The sequence below is a fragment of the Oncorhynchus mykiss genome, chromosome 3 (genome assembly GCF_013265735.2).
Source record: "Oncorhynchus mykiss isolate Arlee chromosome 3, USDA_OmykA_1.1, whole genome shotgun sequence".
NCBI classification, from domain to species: domain Eukaryota; kingdom Metazoa; phylum Chordata; class Actinopteri; order Salmoniformes; family Salmonidae; genus Oncorhynchus; species Oncorhynchus mykiss.
The window spans coordinates 38,927,608-38,947,415 of record NC_048567.1 but is presented as its reverse complement, the minus strand read 5'-3'; the positions used below and the strand labels follow the sequence as shown (position 1 = coordinate 38,947,415).

General features: G+C 41.1%; 1 protein-coding gene across 24 annotated transcripts in view; it reads left to right on the top strand.

The window, feature by feature from the left end:
- LOC110519948 (E3 ubiquitin-protein ligase MYCBP2) overlaps nucleotides 1–19,808 on the top strand; it is a 344,395-nt gene that overhangs the window by 192,672 nt on the left and 131,915 nt on the right. For all 24 annotated transcript variants that reach the window (XM_036974062.1, XM_036974063.1, XM_036974061.1 and 21 more), the window contains 9 exons: nucleotides 1,172–1,398; nucleotides 1,495–1,578; nucleotides 1,692–1,788; nucleotides 2,147–2,339; nucleotides 2,771–3,045; nucleotides 9,516–9,737; nucleotides 10,184–10,375; nucleotides 12,657–12,863; nucleotides 13,956–14,093. In XM_036974062.1, coding sequence (XP_036829957.1) covers nucleotides 1,172–1,398; nucleotides 1,495–1,578; nucleotides 1,692–1,788; nucleotides 2,147–2,339; nucleotides 2,771–3,045; nucleotides 9,516–9,737; nucleotides 10,184–10,375; nucleotides 12,657–12,863; nucleotides 13,956–14,093 — 1,635 coding nt within the window. The remainder of the gene's footprint in view (nucleotides 1–1,171; nucleotides 1,399–1,494; nucleotides 1,579–1,691; nucleotides 1,789–2,146; nucleotides 2,340–2,770; nucleotides 3,046–9,515; nucleotides 9,738–10,183; nucleotides 10,376–12,656; nucleotides 12,864–13,955; nucleotides 14,094–19,808) is intronic.

Genomic DNA, 19,808 nt, shown 5'->3' with positions numbered 1-19,808 from the left:
GGATCAGCCCAGAACTACACGGCAGAACCTGGTCAATGACCTGAAGAGATCTGGGACCACAGTCTCAAAGAAAACCATTAGTAACACACTATGCCGTCATGGATTAAAATCCTGCAGCGCACGCAAGGTCCCCCTGCTCAAGCCAGCGCATGTCCAGGCCGTCTGAAGTTTGCCAATGACCATCTGGATGATCCAGAGGAGGTCATGTGGTCTGATGAGACAAAAATAGAGCTTTTTTGGTCTGAACTCCACCCGCCGTGTTTGAAGGAAGAAGAAGGATGAGTACAACCCCAAGAACACCATCCCAACCGTGAAGCATGGAGGTGGAAACATCATTCTTTGGGGATGCTTTTCTGCGAAGGGGACAGGACGACTGCACCGTATTGAGGGGAGGATGGATGGGGCCATGTATTGCGAGATCTTGGCCAACAACCTCCTTCCCTCAGTATTGAAGATGGGTCGTGGCTGGGTCTTCCTGCATGACAACGACCCGAAACACACAGCCAGGGCAACTAAGGAGTGGCTCCGTAAGAAGCATCTCAAGGTCCTGGAGTGGCCTAGCCAGTCTCTAGACCTGAACCCAATAGAAAATCTTTGGAGGGAGCTGAAAGTCCGTATTGCCCAGCGACAGCCCCGAAACCTGAAGGATCTGGAGAAGGTCTGTATGGAGGAGTGGGCCATAATCCCTGCTGCAGTGTGTGCAAACCTGGTCAAGAACTATAGGAAACGTATGATCTCTGTAATTGCAAACAAAGGTTTCTGTACCAAATATTAAGTTCTGCTTTTCTGATGTATCAAATACTTATGTCATGCAATAAAATGCAAATGAATTACTTAAAAATCATACAATGTGATTTTCTGGATTTTTGTTTTAGATTCCGTCTCTCACAGTTGAAGTGTACCTTTGATTAAAAAAAATGACAGAGCTCTACATGCTTTGTAAGTAGAAAAACCTGCAAAATCGTTCTCCCCACTGTATGTAATCTTAGTAGTTTGAATACACCTCCAAGATCAAGGTTAGTAGGTATACTAGCATCAACTGTTTTTGTATTTATCAATGTATTCATTTAGTTGCTAGGTTCTGTGATATTGAACAAATTATATTCAAGTTCTGCTGGTAAGGTTGACTCTTGTCTGTTGTCACTGACTTGTGTTGTGTGTTACTCCCCAGTTGTTTGAGCTGGGGCCTGATGGTGGAGACCATGAGACAGATGGGGACCTCATGGCTGAGACTGACGTCCTGGCCTACGACTGCGCTGCCAGGGAGAAGTACGCCATGATGTTTGACGAGCCGGTGCTGCTGCAGCTTGGCTGGTGGTATGTGGCCTGGGCCCGGGTGTCTGGGCCCAGCTCAGATTGTGGCTCCCACGGACAGGCCACCATCACCACAGATGACAGGTACCTACTGGGGTCCATAGAAATACAATTACTTGAACAGAAATCCCCATTCCTCATTGTACATTGTGAATTATGTGAACCTACTCCTTTTTGCAGTGTGGTCTTTCAGTTCAAGAGTTCCAAGAAGTCAAACAACGGTACCGACGTGAATGCAGGTCAAATACCTCAGCTATTGTACAGGCAAGTCATTTTCCTACACTCCTAATGTTGCCTGATTTGTGACCCGTATATTGATGAACTTCAAGTAACCAACTTTATAATGGGAATGTAATGTGGTTGTTTTACTACTGCAGACTTCCGTCGAACGATAGCAGCACAGCCAAAGGGAAACAGCAGACCAGTGAGCCGGTTCACATCCTCAAACGCTCCTTCGCCCGAACCGTCTCAGTGGTACGTACCGTACGCTTGTGTTTCCCCTAGCTAGACTTGGTCCAAGATACCCCAGAATCAGAACACTGGCTTGTATGATAGCAATATTGAAACCAATTTTGTTCATCAGCCACCAAATGGAATAAATTTATTTAAACAGAGAGGAGGAGCTACCTGGACTGGTCCAATAAGAAACACTTATTTTAGTTTTCTGTTACAAAATGTTTGGAAAATGTTTCCATTGCATGCCCTATTGAACATCACCCTGGAGTGTAATATAGCATTTGTTAGGATGTAAGCTAGTTTCATGAATAGGTTGTAAAACTGTAGTAAACAGGTAATAAACATGCAGTAAAGTTGTCCTCCCCTCTCCCTGTAGGAGTGTTTTGAGTCCCTGCTGAGGATCCTCCACTGGAGCTGGACCACCCTGGTGCTGGGGGTGGAGGAGCTGAGAGGCCTGAAAGGCTTCCAGTACACGGCTACCCTGCTGGACCTGGAGCGTCTGCGCTTCGTAGGGACCTGCTGCCTTCGCCTGCTCCGTGTCTATATCTGTGAGATCTTCCCCATCTCTGGTAGGGTTACAGAGATGCATGTGCATTAACGTGTACACATACGTGGGTAGACATGGAAGTATGCATGTACTGTAGACACAGACACACAAACACAACCATTCAGGTGCTCATAGTAGTACACAGGTAACACACACAGGTAATACGCACACACACACACACACACAGGTAACACACCACACACACACACAGGTAGCAAAAATATGGAAATTATAGAAAAGACTAAATCAAGAATCCAAGTTGATACCAATGATTTTGCTACATTGAGAGACCTAACATAAGCGTTATAATAAAGGCTTATAGTTATAGCAAGTAATGAAAATACCCGTCAGCTTTAAGTAAAGTTTCTGAATGTAACAGTATCATATCCCTGTCCCTGGTTTAACCCCCTGGCTGCTGTCCTATTCCTGTTCCCCCCTCTTCCTCCTCACCAGCCAGCACCAAGGCGGTGGTGGAGGAGTCCAGCAAGCTGGCGGAGTGCTTGGGCAAGACCCGTAGTTTGCTCAAGAAGATCCTGTCAGAGGGCATGGACAACTGCCTGACCAAGCTGGACAACGACCCCCAGGGCTACCTCTCCCAGCCCCTCACCCTGCTGGAGGCCGTGCTGCAAGAGTGCCACAACACCTTCACCGCCTGCTTCCACTCCTTCTACCCCACGCCTGCGCTGCAGTGGGCCTGCCTCTGCGACTTGCTCAACTGCCTTGACCAGGTAGGTCTAAGAGAGAGGGAGCTCTGTGGACCAAGATTGTGGGTTCAACAGTAAGGTTGTTTGCTCAATTCCCACATGGACTGCATAGACTTACAGATGTGGTCAAATATATTGTCACCCTTGCACTTTACAATTGACTGAAATACAGCGGAATGTTGTGTTTTTTCTTTGATAAAATGGTAGAATGGCTATTTTTAGGCTCTTGCAATTTACCACAGGTGAAGTGAATTGCACAGTAAATGAGAATGATTGCCCCCTTTGGGACCGCATTTTTATTTATTTTATCCTTTTTGGGGGGGAGGGTACAGTATTCAAATTATTATAATTTCATATAATTAAATATATTTCCCATTCATTATTGTTCACATATACTGCATATTTGTATTGTTGTGGCAGCCAACACATACAACAAAACACATACTAAATATTGATCATGTTTATCATATTACAGAGTTTAAGTAATATTAAATACGTTATGTAAAGGAGAAGAAACTAAAATAAGCGGGCTGCCATTCCCCCAACCCCACCCAGCCAACATGTCTCCTCCATCCAACCACCCAGAAGACATCAGTGAATCCCAAACTTGCTCCTACCAACTCGCTCAGAGGGCCCTCCGTTGTCACGTGTTGCTGACGAAACTCACAAGGGTGACCTCCAGAGAGTGCCGATGGGCTCAGTAATCCCATCAACTTCAGGATGATGATGCAATTCATGTTTGACTTTTAAAAAAATAAACCGAGCATGAAATTGAAATGAACAAAGCCCCCTGTCATTTTACAAGCTATAAACCTCAGTAACAGTTAAATATTTAATTTGGGAGGTATTTAATCTGTTACATGTCAAGTCTTGAAATCAGACATAAACAAATGAATGTGACATAATTAGGCACACCTCTTCATTCTTTTGTATGAAGATGCGCAAACTCCAAACATATCGTGTCCCCTCAAATATTTCCCGGCACTGAGCAAATTTCAGGTCTGCTGAGCGTAAACAGGCTGTACCTGTTTTAAGTTATTTTTAACAATGGCCATGTAGGCTACTGTGGCTATTTGATGATCATAATGTGGAGTGGCCTACCGTCAAAAACAATGGAGAAAACGTGGTTGTTCTGTCATTCAGCCTACAGTAGCAGCGAATGTGTGATGTTCAGTGTAGGCCTACATTCCATGGGACTTTTGAAGAAAATAAATGTGCAGGGCTTGGCATTAACCTGTTTATCCACTTGTCCTTCAGACAAGGAGGTGACAGTGTTTTTGTTTGATGCAAGAAACCACTTTACAAAAAAAAAAAAAGTTATTATTCCCATACCATTATTACAGAGAATCAGAAAAATTATGCTAGCCTCTGCCGATAGGCTTGAATAAGCTAAGTAGCCAATCTCAAAATACAACACTGCCTCAACACTGCCTCAACACTGCCTCCTTCATTATAGCATGCAGGGAGCAGGTTTCAAACCCTCAACATTCTAGCCCGAAGTCCAGAACGATATCGACTGTGCCCAAATGTGTTAATTGTGGATGGGGCCGATTCTGTCTAAAAACACTTTCAATTGGAATTCTTAACATGGAAAGGGGAAAAAGTATTATTAGTTTTTAACAAGAGTAGCAGGATGGGCTATTAGCTGAAAAATAGACTATTCAACCTTTACTAAAGAATTGTCTGATAGTCGAGCTACGTGTGAACCCCCCTTCCCAACTTGCAACAAATCATTTTCAGGATCTAGAAAAAGCAGCTGAGATGCGCAATATGTTTCTAAGAAGAGGCTGTTCTCCACAATCTGTCGATAAGGCTCTTAATTTGGCATTGGGGAAAACACGAGATGAACTGCTACAAAAAAAGATCCGCTAAAGAACACTCTGTAATGTTCACAACCATATATACTTTGAACATGCGGAAAGTGGGAGATGCGGTCAAGAAACACTGGCATGTTTTATTTACGAGATAGATTGGTTCATGCCAACTGCCAGCCACAAAAGAAAATCAGACAGAACCATCCAGAGTTTCACCCTCCAGACATTATTTCCTAAAGGTCTTAATGATGAAATGCCTATGTATGTTATGTTGTACATTTGAACATGAATTATGCCCCTATTTCAGATTACTCTGACGTTTTTCATACACTGTACCCAATTTATGAAAACTTGCTTGGTTGGTCGATGTCCTGATTGTGGTTTCACAGATGTGTTTAATACGTTTTATGTACACTTTATTTGAATATTTATGAAATGCATATTGTTATATTTGGTAGCACTTATTTATTTTTCCTTTCGATGTGTGGAACGGACATGGGTGTGGCTAGGTCTACATAAGGTTGCTAATTTAAAAAACTCACAAAAGCTCTGACGAAGGCCGTGAGGCCGATGCGTAAAGCTTACTAAAAATCAGTGATACGATCAAGAGCAGTGGGCGGGTTCCTTCTTTTTCCTCATCTTATCCGGCTGTTGCCATGCACCTGCAAAAAAGATGGCTCAGATGTGCGAGCGCCTTTTTGAATTTTGGATTTGACTTTAAAAACAACAAGAGGGCTTAATTGGAGTATATTTCTTCAGAGCATAGACCTATATAACTTAACTGGCTGAGGTAGGCAATGAGGCTGAACAGCCTAATAGAAGTAGATGTTTTTTTTTAGTAAGCCTACTTACAATTGCAACTGGTCAAAAATGTTGCATCCGACATAAAACAATAATTTAAAGAAAAAAAGTCTGCACGATCAAATTAAAACGAAAGCGCACATTTGTAATTCACAAACTCTCAAAGTAATTGGAGAGGTAGATACAAATTATGTGTGACATTGTGGTTACAATAAAGAATGTAGCCCATCATGCAAATTGTTCCTATTAGCAGGACAATACTCTTTTTATAGCCCAGCTACTGTTGTGAAAATCCCTCAACTTGAAATCTATTCAATGCTTAAGTACTCTCTAGTGTTACATTTCTAACTCAAAACAGCATTTCTTAATCAACCTCTTTATGCTTTCGTTAATCTTCTTGATCTTGCTTTTTTTCTGTAGCAATTCTGAGCAAATTGTTCAAGGGCCACAGTTGATTCGTCTGTGAAGATGACATTATTGAATGTCTCGCCAGCTTTGATCTGGGCCTGCAGGATGCACATTTATTTGTTTGTCAGACGAATCATTTCGGTCATAACTACAGAACAGTATTAAACAAGCGAACACACATGGTTAATGTTCTGAGAATTAAAAAAAAAAATATATATATATATATATATAAAACATTTCTTATGAAGCCGTGACGCCCGCAGATTACAGATTGCCTTTGCCGATCGCTCATAATCTTCATTCATCAGTGAGTCAATGGCTTGAATAGTCATTGCCTCACTCACGTGTTGAAAAGGAACGAGATGGAGTCACGATCCATGCCAGGCACACCTGTGAGCTCTGGAACTCCACCTTTGACAGGCAGAGTCAACATACAGAACGTGGCAGGTTCGTCGGGTTTTTGGTTCACCCTGACATTTCCATTCCTCTTCTGACAACAGAACTTGACTAACTGCTCACCAGGCACAGCAAGGGTCGCCCGGACCGTTATGCTGTTCTGCTATTCAAAGGATGTGTAACCGAAGAGCGATACCACGAGTTGTGAACAGAATACATAGCCTTCCCTCTGTGGCTGTCTATTTCAGCATCCATTCGCGCTGCTCTGAGACAAGCATGGAGAAACGAAAATGTTCTAATATTCCATGATATTCTTAAGATATGTGTTGACTGAATATAAGTGATGTCTGTTAAATAATCAAGGTAGGTTTCTCCAGAAATAAATAATTCTAAATAACTGGCTTTATTTACAAATTAGTGAGAATGTCTTCCTTTTTCTTGCTCACTCTGGGTTAAATGAAAACGAAATCTTCAAAATATTGTTACTTTTTCAACAAAGTGATTATTAATAATTCATTTAGAATGATATAAAAGCCCCTTAGGATCTGTGAGAATATCTAACGGATAATGCCCCTTAGATATTAATATAGTCCTCCAATCCTGTAAATGTAATTATTGGTGGAGAGTCGCATCATAAAAAAAAAAAATGTTTTTAGCTAAATATCTACTGAATCCTGGACATCACTTAGAACAGCGCCATATTTTCCATTCCATCCTAACAGAATCCCAGAGGGTTTTTTGTTTTTCATGGAATAGAAACACCATAATATTAATCAAATGAATTAAGCACCAGTCAAAAGTTTGGACACCTACTCATTTCAGGATTTTTACTTTTTTCTATGTTGTAGAATAATAGTGAAGACATCACAACTGTAGCAGGTGTTGCCCATAATGCACATGTTTCCTATTAGCAGGACAATAGACTTTTATAACCCAGAATTGTTGTGAAAATCCCTTAACTTGCAATGTATTCGATGCTTAAGTACTCTAAAGTGTTACGTTTCTACATCAAAACAGCAGCACAGTATTTCTTCAACAACATCTTTATGTTTTCGTTAATAAAATAAAATAACGAGAAATAGACATTCAAATGCGTGTGTTTATTTTTCACTTAATCTCTATTTAGGTATTGGTTAGACAAGAATTAGAAAATTAGGGTGCAGAAATGTTACGCGCTTAGTGTAACCTTTAACCTTTAACGAGGCAAGTCAGTTATGAACAAATTCTTATTTACAAGGACAGCCTACTCCTTCCTCGTAAATAGCCCAGTACTGCACTGCCGACCATCATTTTCTGTTTCAGCAAGTACCAGTCAAAAGTTTGGACACACCTACTCATTCCAGGATTTTTCTAGATTTTTACTATTTTCTACATTGTAGAATAATAGGGAAGAGATCACTAGGATGATCAATGAAAACAGGATGCACCTGAGCTCAATTTCGAGTCTCATAGCAAAGGGTCTGAGTACTTATGTAAATAAGGTATTTGTTTTGGGTTTTTAATACATTTAAATACCTGTTTTTCACTTTGTCATTCTGGGTTATTGTGTGTAGACTGATGAGGAAATAATTAATTTAATAAATTAAAAGTCTAGGGGTCTGAATACTTTCCGAAGGCACTGTATGCAACATTAACCAATTAAAAACAGTACTGTAGCAATGAGGTTTGTGCAGTAAGGTATAGGCCCAAAACATTATCACCACATATGGGCTTTGCTTGAATAGCTTGCACTGTTGTTTGGGCCATTTAAAAAATATATATACTTCAAAATTTGAGGTAGGCTATATGATCACCCGGTAAAAGATTGTTATACATGTTTGTATTACTTGTGAAGCATAGCTGAGTGAGCATACATTTAAATAATTCGCTTTTTGTTTTTATTTTACTGGGCTGATGATGCCTGCATCTGATGGTCAGTCTCAGCGGAGGGATAGAACAGCAGACTGTGTCAGCCTCTCACCATCCCTCCACTCTCCCTTTCCTCTGCTGACACTGACCAAAAAGGGACACCGTCTTCCAGCTGATGGTGAAACTTGAGTCGCACCGCATTCAGAAACTAAGTAAAATATTCTTTGACATTAACAAAGACCCAAGCCGCTAATAATAACGCAAGCCTATAGATACACTTAACAACTCATTCATTTCTGCTGCAGTGCTTGTTGTAGCGCTGAGTGGAAATAGGAAGAACCGCTTATAAAAGTGTTGAATACAAAGTGAACTCACTCATTAAAACAGCATCTCTTTGCTGTATTCGTTGACAGTCTCTCTCAAGTAATGTTTTTAAATGTTTTCAAATCTCACAGTATCAACTTATAACTTTCGTTATTGCTGACACGGTCACCTGAACCATCCGATTGGCCAGCGGTAGGCCTATAGTGCACTTGATTTGCTCTCTGGGCCTGCTGGGAAGGTATAGTTTGTATCTTCAGACGCATGAAATGGACAAAGTTAGACGCACAAGTATCATACACCCCAAAAATACTAACCTCCCCTGTTATTGTCATGGTGATATGATATTTGTACGTCTAACTTTCTCACTCATCATTATTCACGATTCGTTCAGGATTATCCGTAATCATGGCAGCATCCACATTAATGTGGAATTGTTTAGAAGCATTATATTCTTATTTACAATAAAAGTGACTCCAAATGCATCCACTTGAATGTAGAAGTGTTTAGAAAAATATTATATTCTTATTTGCAACAAAAGTGACAGAATACATTCTTTACAATTAATTTCTATTGGGCAGAAAATAATCTGAAACACAACCAAAACAAAGAGCAAATGCATCCAACAAATGTGTATCATTTCAAATCCAAAGTGCTGGAGTACAGAGCCAAAACATCAGAAAATGTGTCACTGTCCCATTACTTTTGGAGCTCACTGTATTAGTACATATATACTGTATCTTGGTTGCCATTTCAATTGCTCATCTAAGCTTTTGTGTACAAAAATAAGAAAATACATAGCTAATGATAAGTTAAGGTCAAATGCATTCTGGCTCTAGTTATCGCATCTCTTTAGTGAAAGTTTACCACCTCACCCACCCTTCTTTCCCTTCTCCCATTTACCAGGACATTGCCGAGGCCAATTTCCGCACATCGAGCAGCCGACTGTTAGCGGCGGTGATGTCTGCGCTGTGCAACACATCAGTCAAGCTGACGTCCATCTTGCCCATTGCGTACGACGGCGAAGTGCTGCTGCGCTCGCTGGTCAAACAGGTCAGCACGGAGAACGACTCTGCGCTCGCCCATCGCTTCCCCCTGCTGGTTGCACACATGGAGAAACTCAGCCACGTGAGTAAACAGCAAAGGCAGTGAAATTTTGACAATGTCTGACCAATGAGGACCCTTATTCAAAAAGAGCCTCCCAGTAGGAGTGCTGATCTGGTTTCAGTTCCCTGGATCCATATCTTATTAATTATTATCTAAAAAGCAACATTTACATCAGCACTCCTACTCCAATAGTTTTTGTGAATATCCCATAACTAGCACAGGAGTTAGCCATATAGCTTAACCTATTTTACTGTTGTAATACTCACCTATTAAAATGTGTTATCATTGAAATGGACATGTAACCTCTGTCTCTTGATTTCCCATGTTGTGCTTATCATGTAGAATTTGATAGATTCAGTGGATTTGTCTTTAAAAAAAATATATATATATATAATCAGAGAAGACACAGTTGCTGACCTTACTCGATGTTGTTAAACTTTCTCTCTTTTCTCCTCTCCCCCTTTCAGACGGAGGAGAACCTGATGGGGATGACAAGTTTCAGGGAGGTTCTCGAGAAGATGCTGGTGATTGTAGTGCTGCCAGTGAGAAAGAGCCTGAGAAAGGAGGTGGAGCTCTTCTCTCCCCACCTGGTCTCCAACACCTGTGGCCTGCTGGCCAGCATAGTCTCTGAGCTCACAGCCTCTGCACTGGGCTCCGAGGTAAAGAACAGACACGAGCAGGCATGCCGGCACACACCCACAGACCCACCAATCCTCCTCCAAGACACACACTCTGATGGTTTATGTCTGAAGACAAAAGTCAATGTTTGTGTTGTTTAGGATTTCATTCATTACCAGGTTGTGCCTGTTCAGGGATTGAACAGGACATTGATATTGACAGCCATTAAACAATCTATTCCTGTTAATAGGTTGGCTAGATTCGTAATGGAATCAACCTTCCCCAAATTTAGACCTTACTCCAGTCCAAATATAGCTCTCTGTTGGGGTTGAGAAGTCATTCAGTTGAGGTATTCGCCATTTACAGTGTGTTCTATTCCTCCCTACCTCAATCTGTATGGTTTCTTAGCTATTCTAATATTCAAGGTTAATAAAATCAAATGTTCTCCAAATATACATAACATTTAAATGTTATGCTACATGCAGTATATGCATCAATATATTTGTTGAAAACTATTCAATCAAAATGGAGGAAGCTAAAAAAAATTGCAGAATTACTTTTCTTGTTTACAAGATGCTGAGTCGCTTCGGGGAGTGACGTCTCTCACTCTGTCCATCCACACGTCTGTCCCTCTGTCCATCCACTTTTCCGTCTGTTTCGCTCTACCCTGCTTTCTCAACATTCAATCTCAATCACTCTGGCACCCTGCAGTTCAACCGTCATGACAACAGCCCCAGCCGCCACAGTTGTTCTAAATCCATTGTTCATGTTGTCAAGGAAACTTCTGTTCTCCCTATAGGGACTTGGGCCTGGTTGCATAAAACATCTTAGTTAATTTTCCCCTTATCCTTTCCCTTAAAGTTTCCTTAACTTTAAGTCAGTTGCACAATTTTTTTAAGGTGAATTCCCCCTTAACTACTTCATTCAGTATGGATATCAATGTAAACAGCATTTGTGGAGGTGATTGTTGCTTTCATCTCCCCTGGTTAAAAAAGGAAAACATCAACCAGCTAGCTACTTAGCTAAACAATGGAATATCCACAGCGACAAAGCTAGCTTGCTACTTAGCGAGCTACTCTGTAAGCTAGCTTGAAGTGATAGAAAGTAATATAAACTATTTCAGAAAAAAGTAACTACATAAAATGTAGTTTATCTTCTGAAGCAATTTGGTTATCCTGTCTTGATTGTAAAAATAATTTTTACAATCTCGAAACGTAAATGCAATCTCTTTGACGAGACCTTTATTCAGTGAATCCAATGAAGTATGCCCTTAAATAAGGGAATATTTGAGGGGCTCTATGCAACACCCTTAAACAATTACCTTAGGTAAGGGAAAATTATTCCTTAAGTGAAACACTTTTGGTGTTTTATACAACCGGGTCCTGGATATCCATGTAACAACCACAGACAGGCTATCTCTGGCCACATAGGTGTGGACATAGATCAGGACATCCTCGTAGTAGGGATGGCACAATTACATATAACTGTGTAACTGATGGTTATGGATTTTATTTTGTGGAAAGAAGAGCTGACTGAAGATGGGACGGCCGGGAATTTGAGCGGTTGAGTGTTTCTGCGATAACATGGACTCTTACAGTAACATGGACATGAAACTTAGTTGCTCCGTGCTGAAACACATGAGGTATAGTAGCAATCAAGTCTTAGGTTGCCTAGGCAACACCCCCTTGCTACAGCAGCAGCAAATGCATTGAGGAATGGAGGGGAGGAGAAAATGTGCGTCTTAAAAATGTAATATATATATTATTTTTCTTTGCTATTTAAACGGTTATTACGGTGACCGCAGTAATTTGGCTGACCAATAAGTCTTCCAAAGTTTCATAACTGCCACAGCCCTACCTCGTTGTTTTTGTTTCTGAATGTTTCTGTGTGTTGGCCAACATCATGGTCAGCGAGGTTGCTTCATACATTGTCTTGTACAATATCAATGGAATGCCCCTGCTGATGTTTATTCATCTCAGTACTACTACCTGGTAGACTTGTGTAGCGATCTAATGAATAACACAAAGTTGGCAGATTTAAGTCTTAATGGCATCATTTGCTGGTTGTTAACATGTTTTTAGAACCAATTGGTCTCTGTTACAACCAGGTAAAGACCTATTTTTCATGACAAGGTCAAGATGTCATGGGAAAGAAGTAATATGTGGTTATTGTCAGGTCAGATTAGAACCAGATAAATACATATATTTCTGGCTGCTAAAATGATGTAAACAAAACGCCCTTATACAACCACTACATGACCTAACCATGAGGATATAAAAACGGTATAAAATACATAATCACTTGTCTCTTCGTCTCACCCAGGTGGACGGTCTAAACTCGCTTCACTCTGTGAAGTCCACTCCCAATCGCTTCACCAAGATGAGCCAGGGCCGCAGCTGGAACACGGGCAACGGCTCTCCAGATGCCATCTGTCTGACAGTGGACAAGCCCGGCGTGGTGCTGGTGGGCTTCTGTGTCTATGGTGGCGGGGGCATCCATGAGTATGAGTTGGAGGTGCTCGCTGATGACGTAAGAGTTTTATATATCAAATCAAATTTCAAATCAAATGTATTTATATAGCCCTTCTTACATCAGCTGATATATCAAAGTGCTGTACAGAAACCCAGCCTAAAACCCCAAACGGCAAGCATTGCAGGTGTAGGGGAGGAGGGATATTCAATGCCTGCTTTTTAATTTGTTTTACCCATCTACCAATAGGTTCCCTTCTTTGCGTGACATTGGAAAATCACCCTGGTCTTTGTGGTCAAATCTGTGTTTGAAATGAACTGCTCGACTGAGGGACCTTACAGATAATTGTTTGTGTGGGTTAAAGAGATGTGGTAGTTATTCAAAAATCATGTTAAACACTATTGCACACAGTGAGTCCATGAAACATGTTATTTGACATGTTATTTGTTAAGCAAATTTGTGCTCCTGAACTTGTTTAGGCTTGCCATAACAAAGGGGTTGAGTACTTATTGACTCAAGCCTTTTAAGCTTTTCATTTTTTATTAATTTGTAACTATTTCGAAAACCATAATTTCACTTTGACATTATGGGGTGTTGTGTGTAGGCCAGTGATGACAAAATCTAAATGTCATCCATTTCCAAGTCAAGGGGTGTGAATACTTGCTGAAGGCACTGTAGCTAATTAAATGTCCATTAGTCTGTTTAATTCTCGTATCTTCACATTTTCGTGAACTAAAATTAAAACTAATGTATTTTTTAAACTTTTTTTTTTAAATATAAAAGTCATCGATTAAATTCACTTGTATTTAACCTGGAATTCCCTTGAAATAAAAAAATAAAAATGGAGGGAGGCCTTTTCTCTCATCTCTATACTATAATTTTTTTGTCGTTGTTACATTTAGCTCAGGTAGTCCTCAAGCACAATCTTAAACATGCTTTGTATCTAATCCAGCAGTAACAAGTTCAATTCAGGGCAGTCTACAACTTTTCAAAGACAAAGTGTGTATATTGGTATTCATTGCGATTCATTTTCCTAAAGCCACTGACCATCTCTTTTGGTTCTTGGCTTGTATTTGAGTTTAAGCTACCTCAGGAGTTCTTCTTTCTTACCACGTCTCTCCTTTCTCTCTTTCCCCTCTTCTTCCCCTCCAGGCCCAGACAGAGCACCCCGGGGACTCGGCCCACACCCATAGGTGGACGTCTCTGGAGCTGGTCAAGGGAACCTACAGCACCGATGACTCCCCCAGCGACATTGCCGAGATACGCCTCGACAAGGCCGTGCCACTCAAGGTACACAGGACTAAAATGATGTGCCCTATACATACATATCTATTCATCTATCTAACCATATGTATGCCAGGGTTTCCATTAGGATAATGTGGCTCCGGACAACTAGACGGGAAGATTTTAATTCACCGGCCATTTGAGAAATTGACCGGATCCATATGCATTTGGTGCATAAACCATTAGGGTGGTCACCAATGGTAATGGTGCTCAGAATGACATAAATCACATTTAGTTTATGGTATTGCATCTTAACAGATCTTGCAACTCTGAAAGAAGCAGCCAATAAAACATAATTTTCAAACATTTGCCAAAATGTATTTTGCGGTTAAACAGCATTCTAAACAGCGGGGAAAACACCATACATTTAAAAAAAACATTTATAATACAATGTTATTTGTGACACACGTCACAAAGCAGATGTCATCGTGGGTGTAGCGAAATGCTTGTGTTTCTAGCTCCGACAGTGATATCTAACAAGAAATATCTAAGAATTCCACAACAAATACCCAATAAACACAAATCTAGTAAAGGAATGGAACTAAGAATATATAAATATAGGGACTAGCAATGTCAGAGCGGTGTAGAATGGTATAGAATACAGTATATACAGTGCCTTGCGAAAGTATTCGGCCCCCTTGAACTTTGCGACCTTTTGCCACATTTCAGGCTTCAAACATAAAGATATAAAACTGTATTTTTTTGTGAAGAATCAACAACAATTGGGACACAATCATGAAGTGGAACGACATTTATTGGATATTTCAAACTTTTTTAACAACTCAAAAACTGAAAAATTGGGCGTGCAAAATTATTCAGCCCCCTTAAGTTAATACTTTGTAGCGCCACCATTTGCTGCGATTACAGCTATAAGTCACTTGGGGTATGTCTCTATCAGTATTGCACATCGAGAGACTGACATTTTTTCCCATTCCTCTTTGCAAAACAGCTCGAGCTCAGTGAGGTTGGATGGAGAGCATTTGTGAACAGCAGTTTTCAGTTCTTTCCACAGATTCTCGATTGGATTCAGGTCTGGACTTTGACTTGGCCATTCTAACACCTGGATATGTTTATTTTTGAACCATTCCATTGTTGATTTTGCTTTATGTTTTGGATCATTGTCTTGTTGGAAGACAAATCTCCGTCCCAGTCTCAGGTCTTTTGCAGACTCCATCAGGTTTTCTTCCAGAATGGTCCTGTATTTGGCTCCATCCATCTTCCCATCAATTTTAACCATCTTCCCTGTCCCTGCTGAAGAAAAGCAGGCCCAAACCATGATGCTGCCACCACCATGTTTGACAGTGGGGATGGTGTGTTCAGTGTGATGAGCTGTGTTGCTTTTACGCCAAACATAACGTTTTGCATTGTTGCCAAAAAGTTCAATTTTGGTTTCATCTGACCAGAGCACCTTCTTCCACATGTTTGGTGTGTATCCCAGGTGGCCTGTGGCAAACTTTAAACAACACTTTTTATGGATATCTTTAAGAAATGGCTTTCTTCTTGCCACTCTTCCATAAAGGCCAGATTTGTGCAATATACGACTGATTGTTGTCCTATGGACAGAGTCTCCCACCTCAGCTGTAGATCTCTGCAGTTCATCCAGAGTGATCATGGGCCTCTTGGCTGCATCTCTGATCAGTCTTCTCCTTGTATGAGCTGAAAGTTTAGAGGGACGGCCAGGTCTTGGTAGATTTGCAGTAGTCTGATACTCCTTCCATTTCAATATTATCGCTTGCTTAGTGCTCCTTGGGATGTTTAAAGCTTGGGAAATCTTTTTGTATCCAAATCCGGCTTTAAACTTCTTCACAACAGTATCTCGGACCTGCCTGGTGTGTTCCTTGTTCTTCATGATACTCTCTGCGCTTTTAACGGACCTCTGAGACTATCACAGTGCAGGTGCATTTATACGGAGACTTGATTACACACAGGTGGATTGTATTTATCATCATTAGTCATTTAGGTCAACATTGGATCATTCAGAGATCCTCACTGAACTTGTGGAGAGAGTTTGCTGCACTGAAAGTAAAGGGGCTGAATAATTTTGCACGCCCAATTTTTCAGTTTTTGATTTGTTAAAAAAGTTTGAAATATCCAATAAATGTCGTTCCACTTCATGATTGTGTCCCACTTGTTGTTGATTCTTCACAAAAAAATACAGTTTTATATCTTTATGTTTGAAGCCTGAAATGTGGCAAAAGGTCGCAAAGTTCAAGGGGGCCGAATACTTTCGCAAGGCACTGTACATACATATGAGATGAGTAATGCAAGATATGCAAACATCATTAAAGTGACTGGTGTTCCATTTATTAAAGTGGCCAGTGAGCCTCCTGAGGTTGAAGAGGCGCTGTTGTGCCACCTTCACCACACTGTCTGTGGGTGGACCATTTCAGTTTGTCAGTGATGTATGTGTACAGTGAGGAAACTTGAAGCTTTCCACATTCTCTGCTGCGGTCCGGTCGATGTGGAGAGGGGGGTGCTCTCTCTGCTGTTTCCTGAAGTCCACGATCATCTCCTTTGTTTTGTTGACATTGAGTGAGAGGTTATTTTCCTGCCACCACACTCCCAGAGCCCTCACCACCTACCTGCCTGTAGGTTGTCTCGTCATTGTTGGTATTCAAGCTGTTGTCGTCTGCAAACTTGATGATTGAGTTGGAGGCGTGCATGGCCACACAGTCATGGGTGAACAGGGAGTACAGGAGGGGGCTGAGCACGCACCCTTGTGGGGCCACAGTGTTGAGAATCAGCGAAGGGGAGGTTTTGTTTCCTACCTTCACCTCCTGGGGGTAGCCCGTCAGGAAGTCCAGGACCCAGTTGCACAGGGCGGAGTTCAGACACAGGTCCTCAAGCTTAATGATGAGCTTGGAGGATACTATGGTGTTGAATGCTGAGCAATTGTCAGCATTCTTACATATGTATTCCTCTTGTCCAGATGGGATAGTCCAGACCTGATAGAGGTTCGATATGTGACAGAGATGAGAAACTTATCCCAAGATGACACAACTAGAATGGGATGCTAATACGACTACGATTGTGCCTTTGGCTTCTGGATAAGGAAATACAGTTAATATGGAAACTAATAGAGCAGGAGAGAAATCCCAGAACTTTTTGAGGATCTGAGGACCAATGCCAAATCTTTTCAGTCTCCTGAGGGGGAATAGGCTTTGTCGTGCTCTTGACACGACTGTCTTAGTGTGTTTGGACCATGATAGTTTGTTGGTTATGTGGACGCCAAGAAACTTGAAGCTGTCAACCTGCTCCGCTGCAGCCCCTTCGATGAGAATGGGGGCGTGCTCGGTCCTCCTTTTCCTGTAGTCCACAATCATCTCCTTTGTCTTGATCACGTTGAGGGAGAGGTTGTTTCAAACAATTAAGTATTTTATCAAATGCATACTTCCTCCAGCTCACATTGTAAAGTGGTAGCTTGTTGTCTGCTCTTGAATGGTGAATGTAGAATAAAGCAAATGTAAAATCATTATTTATTACAAGATTTAGTTGAGGTGTAGGGTTTTATTAATGATTTGTCCCAAATACAATGCTTTTCGTTTTAGAAATATTTACGATTAACTTATTCCTTGCCACCCACTCTGAAACTAACTGCAGCTCTTTAAGTGTTGCAGTAATTTCAGTCGCAGTAGTAGCTGACGTGTATAGTGTTGCGTCAGACGCATACATTGACACACTGGCTTTTTCTCAAAGCAACAGTCATTTTGTTAAAAATTGTAAAAAGTAGGGGACCTAGACAGCTGCCCTAGGGAATTCCTGATTTGACCTGGATTTTGTTGGAGAGGATTCCATTAAAGAACACCCTCTGTGTTCTGTTAGACAGGTAACTCTTTATTCACAATATAGCAGGGGGTGTAAAGCCATAACACATACGTTTTACCAGCAGCAGAATATGATCGATAATGTCAAAAGCCGCACTGAAGTCTAACAAAACAGCTTCCCCCCCCGTCTTTTTATCATTGATTTCTCTCAGCCAATCATCAGTCATTTGTGTGAGTGCTGTGCTTGTTGAATGTCCTTCCCTATAAGTGTGCTGATTGTCTGTTGTCAATTTGTTTACTGTAAAATAGCATTGTATCTGGTCGAACACAATTTTTTCCCAAAGTTTGCTATGGGTTGGTAACAGACTGATTTGTCGGCAATTTGTCGGCCAACATTTTTCGGCAACTACAGTGCCTTGCGAAAGTATTCGGCCCCCTTGAACTTTGCGACCTTTTGCCACATTTCAGGCTTCAAACATAAAGATATAAAACTGTATTTTTTTGTGAAGAATCAACAACAAGTGGGACACAATCATGAAGTGCAACGACATTTATTGGATATTTCAAACTTTTTTAACAAATCAAAAACTGAAAAATTGGGCGTGCAAAATTATTCAGCCCCTTTACTTGGAGTGCAGCAAACTCTCTCCAGAAGTTCAGTGAGGATCTCTGAATGATCCAATGTTGACCTAAATTACTAATGATGATAAATACAATCCACCTGTGTGTAATCAAGTCTCCGTATAAATGGACCTGCACTGTGATAGTCTCAGAGGTCCGTTAAAAGCGCTCATCACCATGCCCACTGTCAAATATGGTGGTGGCAGCATCATGGTTTGGGCCTGCTTTTCTTCAGCAGGGACAGGGAAGATGGTTAAAATTGATGGGAAGATGGATGGAGCCAAATACAGGACCATTCTGGAAGAAAACCTGATGGAGTCTGCAAAAGACCTGAGACTGGGACGGAGATTTGTCTTCCAACAAGACAATGATCCAAAACATAAAGCAAAATCTACAATGGAATGGTTCAATAATAAACATATCCAGGTGTTAGAATGACCAAGTCAAAGTCCAGACCTGAATCCAATCGAGAATCTGTGGAAAGAACTGAAAACTGCTGTTCACAAATGCTCTCCATCCAACCTCACTGAGCTCGAGCTGTTTTGCAAGGAGGAATGGGAAAAAATGTCAGTCTCTCGATGTGCAAAACTGATAGACATACCCCAACCGACTTACAGCTGTAATCGCAGCGCTACAAAGTATTAACTTAAGGGGGCTGAATAATTTTGCACGCCCAATTTTTCAGTTTTTGATTTGTTAAAAAAGTTTGAAATATCCAATAAATGTCATTCCACTTCATGATTGTGTCCCACTTGTTGTTGATTCTTCACAAAAAAATACAGTTTTATATCTTTATGTTTGAAGCCTGAAATGTGGCAAAAGGTCGCAAAGTTCAAGGGGGCCGAATACTTTCGCAAGGCACTGTACTACCAAAATGAAGCACCCACTTGGTTGATGCTACGGCAGTCAGGTGGAGCCAGAAAGCGCACCACATTTCAATAATAATTCAAGAGCAGCCTTGTAACTTTGTCCTCCTTTCAATCCTCATCACTGCACACCTCTGTCTTCTTGCTTTCGCCTTTTCTCCATCCTCAACCTCAGGACGGACACTGGTTGGCATTAGAATCAATACAGCTAGCCAGCTAACGTTAGCTAGCTAGCCAAACATACAAATTACTTGCCAGCTAGTTTAGTCTTTTTAGAGGAAAATCTAGTGGGCATCCCTGGTGGTTGTGTTTTAGAACCCCTTACTAGTGGCTTTGCCAACTTTCAGTGGGCACCCACATGGGTGCCCAACCCTTTCTGTTTTGTTTTTGGTTGTCAAAATTATTTTCTTTGTTAGTTCCATTTCTTGTGAGCGACATTTTGAGTTGGTCTTGTGGGAATGTAACACTAC